This window comes from Sorex fumeus, unplaced genomic scaffold, assembly GCF_029834395.1.
Source record: "Sorex fumeus unplaced genomic scaffold, SorFum_2.1 ptg000086l, whole genome shotgun sequence".
Lineage (NCBI taxonomy): Eukaryota > Metazoa > Chordata > Mammalia > Eulipotyphla > Soricidae > Sorex > Sorex fumeus.
In genome coordinates, this window is record NW_026606143.1 from 18,788,468 (window position 1) to 18,804,756 (window position 16,289).

General features: G+C 36.0%; 1 protein-coding gene across 3 annotated transcripts in view; it reads left to right on the forward strand.

Moving 5' to 3' along the window:
* The window catches only part of DMD (dystrophin), a 2,292,284-nt gene that overhangs the window by 1,337,609 nt on the left and 938,386 nt on the right, over nt 1–16,289 (forward strand). For all 3 annotated transcript variants that reach the window (XM_056131284.1, XM_056131279.1, XM_056131278.1), the window contains one exon: nt 8,521–8,696. In XM_056131284.1, coding sequence (XP_055987259.1) covers nt 8,521–8,696 — 176 coding nt within the window. The remainder of the gene's footprint in view (nt 1–8,520; nt 8,697–16,289) is intronic.

The following is a 16,289-nucleotide window of genomic DNA, read 5'->3' on the forward strand; positions in this document are numbered from 1 at the left end:
TGGCTTAATAAGACTAAGCATGGTTACAGACAAAAATCTCCAGTTAATCATAAAACGATCAATTTGTTTTTCTGAAAAAAATTAAGTCACTGAGAGAGAAAGCAATGCTTAAGTATTCCTGGGTATTTCTCTTGAAGATCTAATAAATGATTTAGAAGCTGAGGAGGATTGAGTAAGTCTGTGAACCTAGAGAGGCCTAACATTGATTTTAACAAAGTAAAACCTATTAAACTTGCAGAATTGTGTACTTTGTAACAACAGTTTTCTTTAAACCAAGGGCTACCATTAATTCAATTGCCTTTAGAGAGTAGTAGAATCCATGCATGCTCCACCTACAGGCATTCAGGTTATTAAATAAACTTCTGAGGCAAAAAATATGTCTGAGGACAAATTTAACTTGTAGGTTTTGGTTTCGGATCCCCAAAGGTAGAAACTCTGTATGTGTGTGTGTTTATGTGTGTATTCTTAGTCTTCATTTGAAATTGACAAACACATATATTTTTCAGTTGTTTTTGTTTTGCTTTTGCCTAGGGAATTATTTTTGGGGAATGTAAATAGCCTCAGCTAACCTTATAGAGCATGTAGTGTGTACTGTAGAGTATTTTATGATGAATTCGTTTGGTATTCACATTAATAGCTCTGATTATACTGAATGTCTGTATCTCTGATATGTATGAGATAAACACATCCAAAGAAAATTTTATTGTAATTTGATATTAGGCAAATATCCCATTAAAATAAATTGCTACTGTACATAAATTTCCTTTCGTTCATGGTAGGTTGTTTGCCTAGGAAAAGGAAAAGCCTAATTCTAGTTTTAGGAGGAATTCTCATTATTCTTTTATAGCAGCCATTACTGGGAGCAGATGGGAAATTGTACCAGTGAGCACATCTACTATTAAAGTGCCTAAGAAAAGGAGAATGTTAGGTCTAACAAGAACCCCTCCTACCTCCAATCCCTGAAACAAACTAACAAAAACAGGCATATGGTTTCAGTCTTTGAACACTATTATTGGGGTGCTAAATGAATGTTTACTAAAATTCAACAAAGTGAGACCTGCAGAAAGAATTGGTTTAAAGGATATATTTTACTTGAGCTTGTTCATTTGTTGTGGCTGCCCCTCTTTGAGTTGGTTTGTCTATTAGTAAAATAGCCTTAGGTTCTGAAGGTGAATATTAAGTGCAATTCAAGTTTGGAGACATACAGAAAGGTCCAGAAAAGAAAAAAAATCCCTTAATAGTCAATTCTCAGCTGTAAAGTGCAATACATGTATGAATATCTAAAATAAATGGCACTAAATAGAAATACTTTGTAAATACCTATATAGAGGAGAGATACCTACCTCTCCCCATGATTCCTTAAAAGTCCAGCAGATGAAAGAACATTTAAGTTGAGAGGTTCAGATGAATTATGAGTTTGACCTACAAAACTTAGCTGGACAACCATAGAAGAATATCATTATGATTTAATGGGCATTGGAAGTAAGCTTAAAAGTAGAGAACATAAAGGGGCAGCGGGGCAGAAAGAGAAAAAAAAACTGTAGGGCACCCAAACCTTTCCTATTAGGACAGTGTACTTGATCTTAGAGTTAATAGGTAGATTTCATTCTTTATCTATCTCTGAGTTCACTTTGGCCTTGATTCTTTGCCTCAACATTTTTTCCTTAAAAGTTGCTATTTCTCTTGTGCTATTTTCACTGCTTTCTATCTGTTTTTATTCTTTATCATCTGTTTCTATATTGTGCCTTTTTCACACTCTAACTCCAGAATTTCCAAAATGTAAGCCATGTTTCAGTATTGCCACTAAAATGTTCTCAAAGGATCCAATGTCTTCCATCAGGAGAGAACCACCTAGTACACAGATGGGCTATATTGAAGGAATCATGTTGCCGAGCCTTTACTTGTCCATTGTTGTCAGTTTCTTACAGCTCATCTTACATAGTGGAAAGATGGGTTGGAAAGACATTATTATAGGTATTAAGGCACCTCTATAAGCAGCCAAACCTTATGCAATGCCCAGTAGCACATAGGGTTCCTGAGCACCATCGGGTATGATCCCTGACCACTACTGGATATGCACCCCCCCAACAAAATTGAAAGATACTTTCTGCAGCATATTAAAACCTCTGAAGATATTACTCCAAGAATTAGCATTATGAATAAGATTGCTTAATTTATCCTTGAGAAAAGAACCTACAAAAGCTGTTCTTTTTTTCAAATTCTCACTTAAATGTTAGAGTCTGACCAGGAGGAACAAAAGAATTATTTTAATCAAATTAAAAAACTTTCCGAATGACAAAAGAAACACAGACTTGAACTAAAAGACATCTAACTGAATGGGAGAAATGAATTGTGGTCAACACATCAGGTAAAGGGTTAATATCCAGGATATATAAAGTATTCACAAAGATCAACAACAACAAGAAAAAAAAAACGCCATAAAAATGGGGAGAGGAAATGAGCAGGGACTTGTCTGAGAAATACTAGCAGATGGCCAACAGGCACATGAAAAAATGCTCACCATCATTTATTATGGAAATCCAAATCAAGACAACAATTTGTTGCTATCTCACACCAGTGAAGATGGCACATATCAAAAGTAATGAGAACAGTCTGTTAGCAGGGGTGTGGTGAAAAAGGAACTCATCCACTGCTGATAGGAATGTAGTCTGGTACAACTGCTGTGGAAAACAATATGAAGGGTTTTCAGCAAACTTAAAATTGAACTACCTTATGACCCAGCAATTCCATTTTGGGTATCTACCCCAGGAAAGAAAACCATTCATTCAACAGCAGATACGCACACCATTATTCATCATAAGACCCTTAGTACAATAGCTAAGATTTGGAATCAACTGAGATGTCCAATAGCAGATCAGTATATTATGAAGATGTGGTATATCTTCAATGAAATACTACACAGCTGTAAGAAATGATGAAATCATACAATTTGCTACAACATGAACTGAACTATAAATTATCATGATAAAATAAGCTAGAAAAAGGACAAACAGTGGATGATGATCACTTATGTGTGGTATTTAGAGGAAATGCAATGGCACATTGAAATGCAATGATTTAAGGATGGTATGCCTAGATCACCCTTGGTACTAGAGTATAGAGAAAAAATAAGGTGAAGGGGAGAAGAGATAGATGAGAAACAATGTGGGCAGGGGTCAAGGGGACCGAGGTATATTTGTGGTGTTAAGGAATGATAGAGCTAACTGTCCAAACCACAGAGTCAACTACACTGAAATCACAAGACCCCAAATTTAATAACCAAATTTAAATGGTGGCTGTCAATATGGCAGGCTGGGGCTGGAGTGGGGGTGTTGGAGAAGAAACTGGGAATACTGGTGTAGGGAAGTTGACACTCATTGTGAGATTGGTAATGGAACATTTTATGTCAAAAACCCAACTTTAAATAATTTTATAGCTCACAGCGCTTTAATAAAATAAAATTTTTGAAATGAAAAAAGCCCAATGATTATAATGAAAATAGGTGGGTTATAGTCCATACTTTTTATGAAATTGCAATAAGTAACTTTAGCAACTTTACAAGTTTCTATCATGTTTATATCATATTTTCAATTGACCAGCAAGGAAACTTGAATTTGTGATTAGCAGTTACAGGAAATTCACCCGATTACTTTCTTGACAAAGCTGGTTCAGTGAATGCTTGTTTTTTCTCTCCTGTTGCCCTCAGTTTTTATTTTTTCTTCATATCACTTTATATCTCTGATGTTTCCCCATTCCTGTCTAGTTTGTGAGTTTGCCAATTCATTATCTCCTACATATTGCGTCCAATTTGTTGTACAATTTTCCATAAACACATCTTAGATTATTCTTTTCATTTGTCACATTTTATTTTCAGGTTTTTCATCGAGTTGAGGGGAATTTTGCTAGTATAATGATTAAAGTATTTTGATGTAAAATCTACTGTGGTTCAAGAGAGAGCTCATAGGGAAGAGGCAGATGTCTTGCATGTCTGACTATGACATACAATGGCCACACCAAGATTTCATTGCCCAACCAGGAATGCAAAGTGTAATCTTAGAGGGCGCCAGCAATTTGGATTTTAAGCAAGACCACATTGTCAGGCCTAGCCACCATCTTTCAGGGCCATATTGCCAGGACAGGACCCTGATCATCACTACAGGCATTCCTATAAACAATTAAAAATAAAACATATATACAAGTAGATTGTAATGAATCTCTTAGTCTGTGGCACTGTAGCACTATCCTCCCATTGTTCATCGATTTACTTGAGCGGGCACCAGTAACTTCTCCATTGTGAGGCCTGTTACTGTTTTTGGCATATCGAATACGCCACAGGGAGCCTGCCAGGCTCTGTCGTGCGGGTAGAATACTCTTGGTAGCTTGCTGGGCTCTCCGAGAGGGACGGAGGACTCAAACCTGGGTCGGCTATGTACAAGGCAAATGCCCTACCCACTATGCTATCTTTTGTCTACATGTTATAAAATGCACATAGTATAAAAATATAGCAGTTCCTTCCTTGCTTTGCGTTCCTATTCCCTTACTCTCAATTTGAAAAGACATGAATGCCCTAGATACGTGTCATGATCTATAATTTAGAAATGCCTCTTAATTTAAAAGCATGAAAGAAGTTGAGAATAATGCAAAAAATTCCAAATGATGTGTAGCCTCATCACTTCCTCGCTCCACATGACCCTAGCATGGATTCTGGCCTACACTTCTTTTCATGATACCTTTAGGCTGTATGCCTTTGTTTCCTGACCCCCAACGATGCGGCTCAATTAGTTTAGAATGAACTGGTGTCTTCTGGATTGAGAAAATTCTCCTTTAGGATACTGTTTGGCCAGTTGTAAGAATGAATGAAATTTAGGTATCTACCCAAAAGTGTTTTGGGAATTCAAGCACAGTATTCAAATGCTAAATAATCTAGTAGATTTAATCATTATTTTCTGTCTGAACACTAGAATTAGGTGTTTATTTCCAGGAAAAAAAAACAGTAAATGAGTATGCCTAAGACAACAATAGAGTAATGTGATAGGAAAGTTTAGGAAATTCATTGGTTTGAATAATTGCATGTTAAAGTATTTCATAGCTGTAGAATTAAAATAATGATTTTCATTAAGTGAATAAAGTTGATTGAGGTTTTACATTTAATTTGGTAAATCAGTTGTCATCTCTTTTGACTGAGAGGCTAATTGTAAAATACCGTGTACAGATTTTTACTTCCTGTGCTAATCATTATTTTGTTGTCTTAAGCTTTATCATTAAACTCTCCTTGAGTAGATCATACACTGTAAATGCCTTTTCTGATTACAAACTGTTAAGCAAATTTAATAGACTATTTGAGCTTTTCATTTACAAAATTAAAAAAAAAACAAATCTGAAAATCATGCCTTGAGTTTCTATATATCTGGTATTCAGACATAATGATTTCAAGTATTGCTTTATTCTTCACAATACAGTTCTATGTTATGGGAAAATAGAATAAAAACGCTTGTTGCTTCTGCAACTGGGTTGCAAAATTCGCTATGACCATCAGCCAGGAAGTAGTAGGGGCTAAGATCAAAAAATACAGAGCAAAGGGACTGACAGAGAAATTCTGGAACAGCTTTAGTTTATAGCATTATAAACCAGCTACGAGAGGGTTTTTTTTTTGATTACTTAACAAAGATTCAGAAGTAATTTACTCTGTAATCTTTCTGCTCAATGTATTTTTGCCAGACCAGCATATCAACAACCCCTTGAAGCTTGTTAGAAAATTCCAGATCTACAGAATCAGAATCAGCTACTTAAGATCCCCAGAACACTCTTGGGCACATTGGTTTGAGACTCACATCAAATAGGTTATTCATGCATATTTTAAAAAGTCTTATATTAGGTATAGATGTGATATACCACTGGTGATACAAGTGAAATCATAATCTTCATAATATTCTGCTTTCTTAAATTCCATGTTTTAGTAAAAAATACCCATTTCAGTTGTCCTCCATGGCTGTGTTATTGAGCTACTTCTGCAACCATATTCATTCTCCCATAGCAGCCCATGCCATCTATAATCTTCTCTGGTTTGTTATCAGAACCCCCTTTTTAAACCTGAAACGTGTATCCTCAGCTATTTTCACTGTGTTCCTTCCTTAATGGTAGCATACACTTGGCCTCAAACTTCTCTAAAAGCAGAGCTCCAGGTGTTATAAGTCTGCATTTAAAACAGGAGTCATTTTATTGTCGTACAGTGACTTGCAAAGTCCTTACTAAAAAAACCAAATTCTCTCTCTTCAGATGCAATGCACTCTCAGGGTCATGCCACTCCATAAATGCTCTCTCCCTGATGGTCCCAAATATATACCCTGATCAGTTTCTGGAGGGCAATGGCCTTGCCTTTGAACACCCTCATGACCTCCAGTGTGTAGGACCAACCAATTCTAGTTTCTTTCAACAACCTCTCCCATTCATCTTTTCACTAGCACTGTAGCACTATCCTCCCCTTGTTCATTGATTTGCTTGAGCGGGCAACAGTAATGTCTCCATTGTGAGACTTGTTACTGTTTTTGGCATATCAAATACACCACGGGGAGCTTGCCAGGCTTTGCCATGTGGGTGGGATACTCTGGTAGCTTGCTGGGCTCTCCAAGAGGGACGGAGGAATCAAACCCGGGTCAGCTGCCTGCAAAGCAAATGCCCTACCCGCTGTACTATCACTCCAGACCCTTTCACTGGCATCATCCATTTTCTGATATAATATTTACTAAACATTTGGTTTTCTTTCTCCCACTGCATACGCCATAACAGATTATAATTTACAATTATGCCCACTCTGCTTGGCTAATTTACATAGTCATTAATTCCAGAAAATTATACTTATTTCTTGGAGTCTCCATGAGGTTTTCTAAGTATGTAATAGTAATGATATCCTGACATTCCTTCCTACCTGTTGTCTTTTAGTCATAAACTTATGCATTATCTCAATGGACCCTCCATAAAACCTTGCATGCACCAGAAAATATACTAAGGATTAGAGGAGTAATTATGAATAGGACATGATCTCTGACATCAAGAAATTTATGGCATAAAGAATTTACAAAGTTTGTCATGAATGGGTGTACCTGTTACTAAGCCAAGGCTGTCAAATGTACTCAACTCATTGCTAAAGAGTAAAATGTAAGAAGTAGGCCAAAGTCACACAATTGCAAGGAATAAACAGGTGCTTTGCATACCACATTTAAGAGATCAGGATGTTTTATGGATTGTTCAATCAGTGGATATAGTTTTTTATTCACTGGGAGGTATTGTGTATGGGGGGATGGGTCTTTCACTTTGTATAATTTATTGAGCCTTTTAATTGCTCAAGTTTCTCTATCAAATTCTCATGTTCAAAAATAACTGCGAAATTTTGAAGAAAAATAACAAGTGCATGTGGAATGAGAGTATAAGGGACATTTGGCCGAGTCTCAGCAGATACGTTTTTAATCATTCATTTGGCAATCATGTACTGGAGTCTGCCATGTACTTGGTATTGGATCATGGAACAAGGGAATATAAGAATTTGAGATAATTAAAATCACATTTATCAGGAAAGTGTTTTGCATATTCTATCAGTAACATAAGGTCTTTTTTATGTCTCTAGGTTTAAACGTGGTAATTAGTTTAAATTCTTTTTTTTCTTTAAACTTCATATTTTTAATCATTTGTTTTAATGCTTTACAAATTCTAGATTATAAAGCGAATTATACCACTTCTTTTTCATGGTCAACTACATTTTTCTGCCTGTCTGAGTACAACAGAATTTTAATGAAATTATTTTTTCTGATGCCCTTACAGTTCATACAGGACAAAAAGTCAAAAATATTTGACATTATTAATGACGCAGGAAGATGCTCTGGTGGTTATGGATTTTATTTTAATCATCCCTCTCCCTTAGGAATATCTTGATAGGCTGTTTCCAAAAGCAAATAATTCTTTGGATATTTTTTGTGGGTCTAATGTAAAATACATTGACAGAAATAATTTGAAACGAATTTCCTTGGGTTGTAATGAATTTGTGGTTAAATACCTTTAGAGAATTTTTAAAATATTGTCACTGAACTCTATTCTTTATCACCCCTTTTATCGACAGTTCCGATGAAATCCAAATACTTTTTTTCCTTTTTCACGTTTAAATTTTACAACACTTCATAGACTATTAAGCATGGAACATCCTTGTGGGGACAAGAAATCGAATTTGCTCTTGTGAAGATTTCCAACTAATTGATTTGTAGGACATTATAACATCCTCTAGCTGACATGCTTTACAAAAACAAAAGCCTGAGCTGAACCGTAAGGGTGCTCTTTTTTTACTGACACAAAAAATGTGGCCCTCTGACTGGCGTATATCCCTTGCATATGGGACTGTGAATTTCATGGATGAAACTTTCCCGCGGAGGTTTTCCTCTGTGCAGAGGAACAGCAAGTGTTAGCACGTTGTTTAATCGCTCTTCAAAGCGACCAGGGCTTCATCTTTGTTTCCCCTTTTTGGGTATCTTACAGGAACTCCAGAATGACATTGGACAGAGGCGACCTGTTATCGGAATATTAAATGCAGCTGGAGAAGAAACTATTCAACAGTCCTCCAAAACAGATGCCACTATATTAAAAGAAAAATTGGCAAGCCTGAATCTACGGTGGCAGGAGATCTGCAACCTGCTGGAAGAAAGAAAAAAGAGGTAGGATGACAGACAAGATCAAAATTCTAAAATTGTAGCAGATCCCTTTAAACTGGTCTGCAAGATTGCCAGAAGGATTATAACCAGGTGAAAAGCATTAACATTTAGGATCCCATCCACCATGCACTATTCTCTTTCTTGCATACTAAAATAGGTGGCATTGACGACTTAAATAGGAGGTGTTTGCCTCTTATTTTAAATTTTCAAGTTTGTTTTTAGATTACACACAGTTGTTTCAATAGGGACATCTTTGATATATCCCCACGGTTAACAAGGTGAGTTTCCATTATTTTTTTAAAGGTGAGTAAGGGAAATTGAAAACAACTAGTTTGTGGAAAATACTGCTCTAGATTTTTTAATAGCTGTGAGAATGACTATAATGCAGGAAAGCATAATAGTAACGTTTACCTTTTCTTCCACTACTTTTGGTGCCATGACCCAAAAAGGGAACTTGGCTGAAAACACTCAAATATGAAGGGGAAAGCAAAACCTAAGAAAGGTTATTGAATTCAGTCATCAATTAATTTTCCCTTGGAATGGTGCTTGTCAGCACAGAAAGCCCAGTGTATGCTGTTGCAGTCGGAAGGCGTTTCACGAATGGCATTTCCTGTTACTGTGTGTTATTTGTGTTGTTGATGCTAATGTTCCCTGTTTCATAAGGGAGGACCTGGCCTCTATTTACCAAATGAAAACTATTGTTATGAACAATGAAAATTCAATTGTTATCTCAAAGCTCTTGCTTCCTACCTCTCATCTGCATAATAGATGGATTTTAATATTCAGAAAGGTGGAACAACTCACTGATAAACTTTTTGGCTAGGGTGTTTTAGAAAACTTTTCAAATTATGCCCATTGTTTTGCCCACCTCCTCCTATCCCCTTTGCTCCTATTATATTATTCAGAAAGTAGGTACAATTAATGGGCTGGAGATATAGCACAGTGGGTAAGGCGTTTGTCTTGCACGCTGCCAACCACGTCCGCCCAGGTTCTATTCCTCCGCCCCTCTCAGAGAGCCCAGCAAGCTACAGAGAGTATCTCGCCCCACTGCAAAACCTGGCAAGCTATCCATGACGTATTCGATATGCCAAAAACAGTAACAAGTCTCACAATGTTACTGGGCCTGGTCAAGCAAATCGATGAACAATGGGAGGACAGTGCTACAGGGCTAGGTATAATTAATGTTCCAATACAAAATGAATGCTTTACATCCTATATCTTGTTAAAGTTAAAACTTAATACTCATCCAAGATCATATTTTACTTCAAAGTTCGGTTTGGAAAATATTTTAATTTTAAGCTATGTAATAATATAAAAGAACCAGATTTTGTAGTTAAAATACTTCCCTGGCAAAGCTATATGCTTTGTTTACAAATAGAAAGCTTAGTATATACACACTATCTCATTTACATAACTATTAGGTTTATAGTATAAATAAATTTAAACCTATGTTATTTCTGAGCTGGACTTAATCCAGCCAGAAATAGGATGTTAAGAAAGAAAACACAAAGGAAAATGAAATAATTGCATGGTATACATAGGTGTGTACATATATAGTTTGTATGAATAAAGTCGATTAAATTGGATGATTATTTTTGTTTATATATTTCTCATTTAAAATTTTTCTAATATTTATGTAAATTTCTCTGACTCCTTTTGTAAAATTATCTTATTTTTACTTCAAAATAAAAATTATAATTTAAAAATGAATATATAGTATACCTGTTTCAACAATGACCTATAAAATTTTAAATGTTTCTAAGTTGATAAGAAATGGTATATGCTGACTCTATTGTGAAAAATTATAGGAATTGTAGGTTAATTACAGCTAGGGATTCGGCTCTAATTGGTTAGAAAATTTTCTTCCATTTAAACATTTTGACCTACATTGCATATTGCACTTTTGTGCTTTAAAAAGTCAAGCTCAGCTTCCTTGATTTTTTTCTTAAACTCAGCTTTGAAAGTTGTCTACTTCACACTACATTTTAAAAATAAACGTTAGCTTATTTAAATTTTCACTGAGATCCATTTGTAGCATACTTTCTGAGGAATTTTTATCATCTGAATTTTAATGTAAAATGTTATAAAGTATGAGTGCTGGAGAGACCAATAAGACCACGGCTATTTTCAAACAACTAATACCAAATATCGAGTAAAATAAATAAATACATTATGTCTATGTTAACCTAACAATTATGGAAAGACTATAATCATGAAACTATTGGTAATCCAATGACATACTTTTAATTCAACTCAAGCAGAAGTTAGAAAGAAATATTGACTACACAGATGAAAAATAAAGAGAAGTTGACCACAAAATTCTCATTCTGCAAGGAGTTTAAATGCAAATGTTTGAAATAATTTTTTTTTTTGGGAGGGCTCAGGTCACAGCAGTGATTCTCATGGCTTACTCCTGGCTCTACAGTCAGGAATTACTCCTGGTGATGTTTGGGGACCATAAAGGATGCCAGAGACCAAACCTGGGTCTGTTGCTTGCAATGCAAGTTCTCTACCCACTGTACAATCTCTGACTTCTAATTTATTTTTCTTATGTGTTTAAATTAGAATTGTGAAGGTATATGATCAAATCAAAATAATAAGGAATACTGGAGCTTTCTAGCCACTTTGAAACTCTTAAAAGGAGTTTGAAAACATTAGCAATCAGAAAGATGAGAAGGAAATTCTCAGTAAATTTTAAACAGGAGGTGCCATCCACTCCATGATGGAAACAAATGAAATATATAAATTACAGTCAGTTATCTATACAACTTCAAAAAAAATCTGCTAGTAGCTTAGAAAACTATCTAAATTCTATAGTGTCAAGCATGATGGTAATGAGTTTGGTGCTGACTAGGCCACCAAAATACAATTTATAAACACATAATATGCAATGCAAACCTACAGAATATTCAGGGAAGTTACAGGTTAAGTCTAAGTGTAAAGTTGCTGGAGGCAATATATTGATAGAATCAAGGGGTATCATAAACTTGAATGTGGACAATATTAGCTTTTCTTTTTATTATCAGCTAACTAACTGAGCATATTCTTCTATTTTTGAATGTGGGCAACAGAATAGAATAGTATTGTCCATAAAATCTCAAATACTTTAAATACCATTTTAATTGTTATGGATAGCTTAAAATAACTTTTCATGATAATCACTACTTTAAAACTGCTGTAGGGGGCTGAAGCGATAGTACAGTGGATGGGGCGTTTGCCTTGCACACGGCTGACCCTGGTTAGATTCCCAGCATCCCATATGGTCCCCTGAGCACCCCAAGGAGTAATACCTGAGTGCAGAGCCAGGAGTAACCCCTGTGCATCACTGTGTGTGACCCCAAAAGCAGATAAAAAAACGCTGTAGATACTAGACCTTCCATAGATGGTTAATGTTAATATGTTATTGCATGTAATTGCTATTTTTATTATACTTTTATACGTTTTCTTTGTAATAGTTACATTACTAAATAACACTGTTGGTTTCCTTTGGAGATCTGTATACTCTTTATTTGGACTTTCTTGTTGTTTTTTTTTTTAAACTCTTACATGAAATTTATTTGCTGACTTTTCTTTTTTTTTTTTTTACTCTATTCTTATTTATTTATTTATTTATTTATTATTATTTTTAGTGAAACACCATGAGGTACAGTTGTAGATTTACAATTTTTGTGCTTGGGTTTCGATTATACAATGATCAAATACCCATCCCTCCACCAGTGCCCATTTTCCACCACCATGGATAATATCCCTCCCACCCCTATCCCTCCCATCTCACCCTGCCTCTGTGGCAGGGCAATCCCCCGTGTTCTCTCTCTCCTTTTGGGTGTTGTGTGGACTTTCTTATTGTTTTGTGAGGAGTTTTTAAGAGAAAAACTGAAAACCAAATAATTCTAAAAGGTGTTTCAGACTTCACAAAGTTGTCTCAGAGTTCTGTGGAAAAAAACAAGTGATCTTAACTATTTCTAGTCAGGTACTCATATCTGCACAGGCTTCATTGTTCTAGAAGGTGGTTTTAATCCTTTTAATAGTAAGAAGTCACCATCATATACCTTTTTTTCTAGAGCCGTCAAGAAGATTTATCATTCAAGGGGATGTCTATAGTCAGGTGACTCTGGGTAGTGGATTGTTGACAATATAATGAAGGGCATTTTACTTAGACTAAAGCCAGTTGATAAAAGATTAAATGGAAGAAGGAAGCAAGGTGATGGGATGTAGAATCCCTAAATTGCGGAATCTCTGAGTAGTAATCCATAACAGTCAAATCAATTATCGCAAAAGACAGGTTGTCCCTGTTTACAAAATGATAGTGTTTGCCCAGTTTCACTGAGAAAAATCACAGTTTTTTTTGCTTTAAAAAAAACTGATACTGACTTTTTAAAAAGTACAGTATAATATCTTTAGGATGGGGATCATCTCTATAGTTTTTTTTCTGAACCCTTCACCCCCATAGTATTATTTCATATCTATCTCAGGATCTAGAGCAAGGCTTCTTAAACTTTTCTCACTTTTAAACGCTGTTTCCTCAAGAAATGCAACATAGGCATGTGATTCAGTTTGCTGTAGATTTTGAATGGGTTTTTGGTTGGGTATATTCAGAGATATTTCCTTGTTACCCATTTTTTTTTTGCAATGCTCACATTCAGTTACATGGGGTTGTTATCTACAGTTTAGCTAAAGTCAAGATGAGACATGAAGTATTCAAGTCTGGATTTTGGCAAGAATACTTTATATAGGGAGCTCCATGCATCCTGTTACAGCGGAAAATGTGCAGGAAGAAATAACACTACTGTAAACAGTGCTAAATTTTACCACATAGTTAAGGTGACAGGTCTTGAATTACAGTAATGCCACATTTTTTCCCTTTAGAATTAATAAATGATCTAATGCCTTCAGTATTTATTGATAATCCTTCCTTAATACTTACATATTGGGCTTGCCTAATTTTCCAAGTCTGACATGACCCTACATTTACGAGGTAGCTTTCTTCAAGTTATTAAAAGGAAAACTGCTTCTCTCTCCTCCTTCTCTCTATTTCTGTGTGGACTTGGCATCTTATTTATTCAATGTTATTAAGTGGATGTGAATATTCACCTTTACCAAATTTGACCTGTGAAAGCTCATTTGAACTTTCTCCAAAAATATCCCTGAATCTTCCACATTTATATTCTATTTCTCTAAGGGCCCTTTTCCTGCAAGCAGTCCTAGGGACATTACTGTTTCCAGATTCCTTTGGCATTATCACAAAAACCTGTTTCCCCAAGTCAGACAGTAAAGCAGGCAAAGCATTAGCATTGCATGTGGCTTAAGTTTGATCCTTAACTCTGAATATGGTTTCCCCAAGCCCAGCCAAAAATGATCCCTGAGCACCACCAGGTGTAGCCCAGATAAGAATAAACTCTTGTCTGTTTCTCCGTGTTCAAGCAAGGTTAAATTAGGCATATTTGAGAGCTTTTTCTGTACTACTTGAAGGAAGATCCAACTTCCTACTCATTTCAGTGCCTCTGCTTCTGATTTTTTGAACCAAAATCTACCTGTACATAATCTATGCTAGTTTGCCAAGCAAATTAATGGTGTAAAAAAGCTAATAGAAGACATTCTTAAATGTACTTAAGGGAAGAAATTGTTTTTTAAAGACCTTAGCTCATTGTTTGCATGTAAATAGGTGCTGTTAATTAGAAATGAGCCTTATCTAATTCATTAAAGTAGGCCTAGTAGGACCTCTTCTTGAAAATCTCCATGAGCAGTTCCTGTTACTGTATGTACTTCTTGCCAGACAACAGTTTTCTTCTTAAGATCCCTTTGATTTTGGCTTTTCACTAATTCAGACTCTCCTAGGAAACCGAGTCATGTCTATAACACCTTATTTCCTCCAAAATGAAAATGGAAAATTGCAATGCAGTTCAAATGTCTCTTTTACAGTATATGCCGTACTTGAGGCACACTTATCTTGGCCATGTGAACTGGCACTAAAAACTCTCTTACACATCCACAATCTGCTCCCAATATGGCTCAGCCCCAAATCAGCCCATTCACTGTGTTACAGTGATCCTGGTTTCTTGTCATTGCCAGTTGCAACTCTGCCTCTCCCTCCTTCCATCTTAAGAGTTAGAGACTGAGTCTTCATGGGCTGTCAGTTACCTGAATGCTTGCGATGTTTGACGTAGGTAGTTTTTTTGTAATAATCACCAAACTTCTGGAGTTGTGAGGCCCGCTGTCTCCTATATATTTGAATGAATGGATTTCTGGCTCCTTTGTGAAACTGAGTTCTGACTCTTTGGCAGTTCCCGCACTTCTCTCAAGAAACCATGGGTTGCAACTGAAGAACAGACAGAAGTTGCTCATCAGGCTGTGGTATCTGGAGCAGAGCACAGATTTCAGCTGGGGTTTTCTGAGAAATGCAGTCAAATATGTCAGACTCAGCATTTTCACAGGACTTTCGTGGAACTTGTGCACGTTGGAGTTTGAGAAGCACTGTTTGGGGCTGTCAGAGCGCCTCTGGTTTGACACGTCTGTTCCACCTCACTCATTTGTAGTAATTGCAGTTCTAGAGATACATGATGTTACAATATTTGATTTAGATCACTGTATGATTGATATTGATGCTTACCAAATCTCACCTATCTCTGGAAAACAACTATTGATGACAGTGGGATCACAAAATTCTGGAATTCTCTATCCTAGGTTACATGGCTGGGAAAGATTTCTGTCAGGATGGAAACCCAAAATATGACTCCAGAATGATATTTTCAATCTTTTTTTGAATTTTTTTCTTTATTATTTTCTGTGCCTAGACATTTTGTATTTTGTTTTTGTTTTAGGGCAACATCCTCTGGGATTTAAGGGTCTGTTCTTGATAGTTCTTGGGGATCAGAGGTATTGCCCAAAATGAAACAAAGGTTAACTTAGCAAAAGCAACCACATGTAAAGCAAGTGCCTTACATCCGAGATTAATTCTCTAGAATTCTCAGCTTTGGCCTTACAGTAGTCTCTCTGACCTAGTTTATTAAACTCTGGCTTAGGATTCCCACATGGAGTTATGTAACTTTTAAAAACTCTGTTTTAATGCCAATGTCTTTGTGGTTTATTATCAGAAGTTTGATTTGTACAGATATTATGCACACCTATATCCCCAGGGTTACACACAAATTTCTTGGGAAGGAGTTGCAAGTGGAAAAAGTTTGAGCTCTGCTCTAGGCTATACTTCAGAGTTTAGCTGTTAGCCTTTGTTTTAGCAAGTCTAGCTCCTTAACTTGCCACACTTAATAGCAAGGGAATGGGACTCGACACAGAATCTGTTTTGACCTGGCTCTAAACACGCTGCCCATCATTTTACTACTTTTTGCTTGTGTCAAACAACCTGAAGATTTCTGTCCTTCAACTCTTATATAAACCATTTACTTAGGCTCAATTTTCTTCCCACTTATTTTCTTTTCCTCTCAAAATTCTACTCATCCTCCCAATCCAATTTTATTTCTATTTCCTCAGTGTCACTTAAGCAGAAACTTGCTCTTTTTATTTCTATATTTCTTTCTGTACCACTTCTATAATACTTTTCCTTTCTATCATGATCCACACCAATATGCATTTCATTTTCTC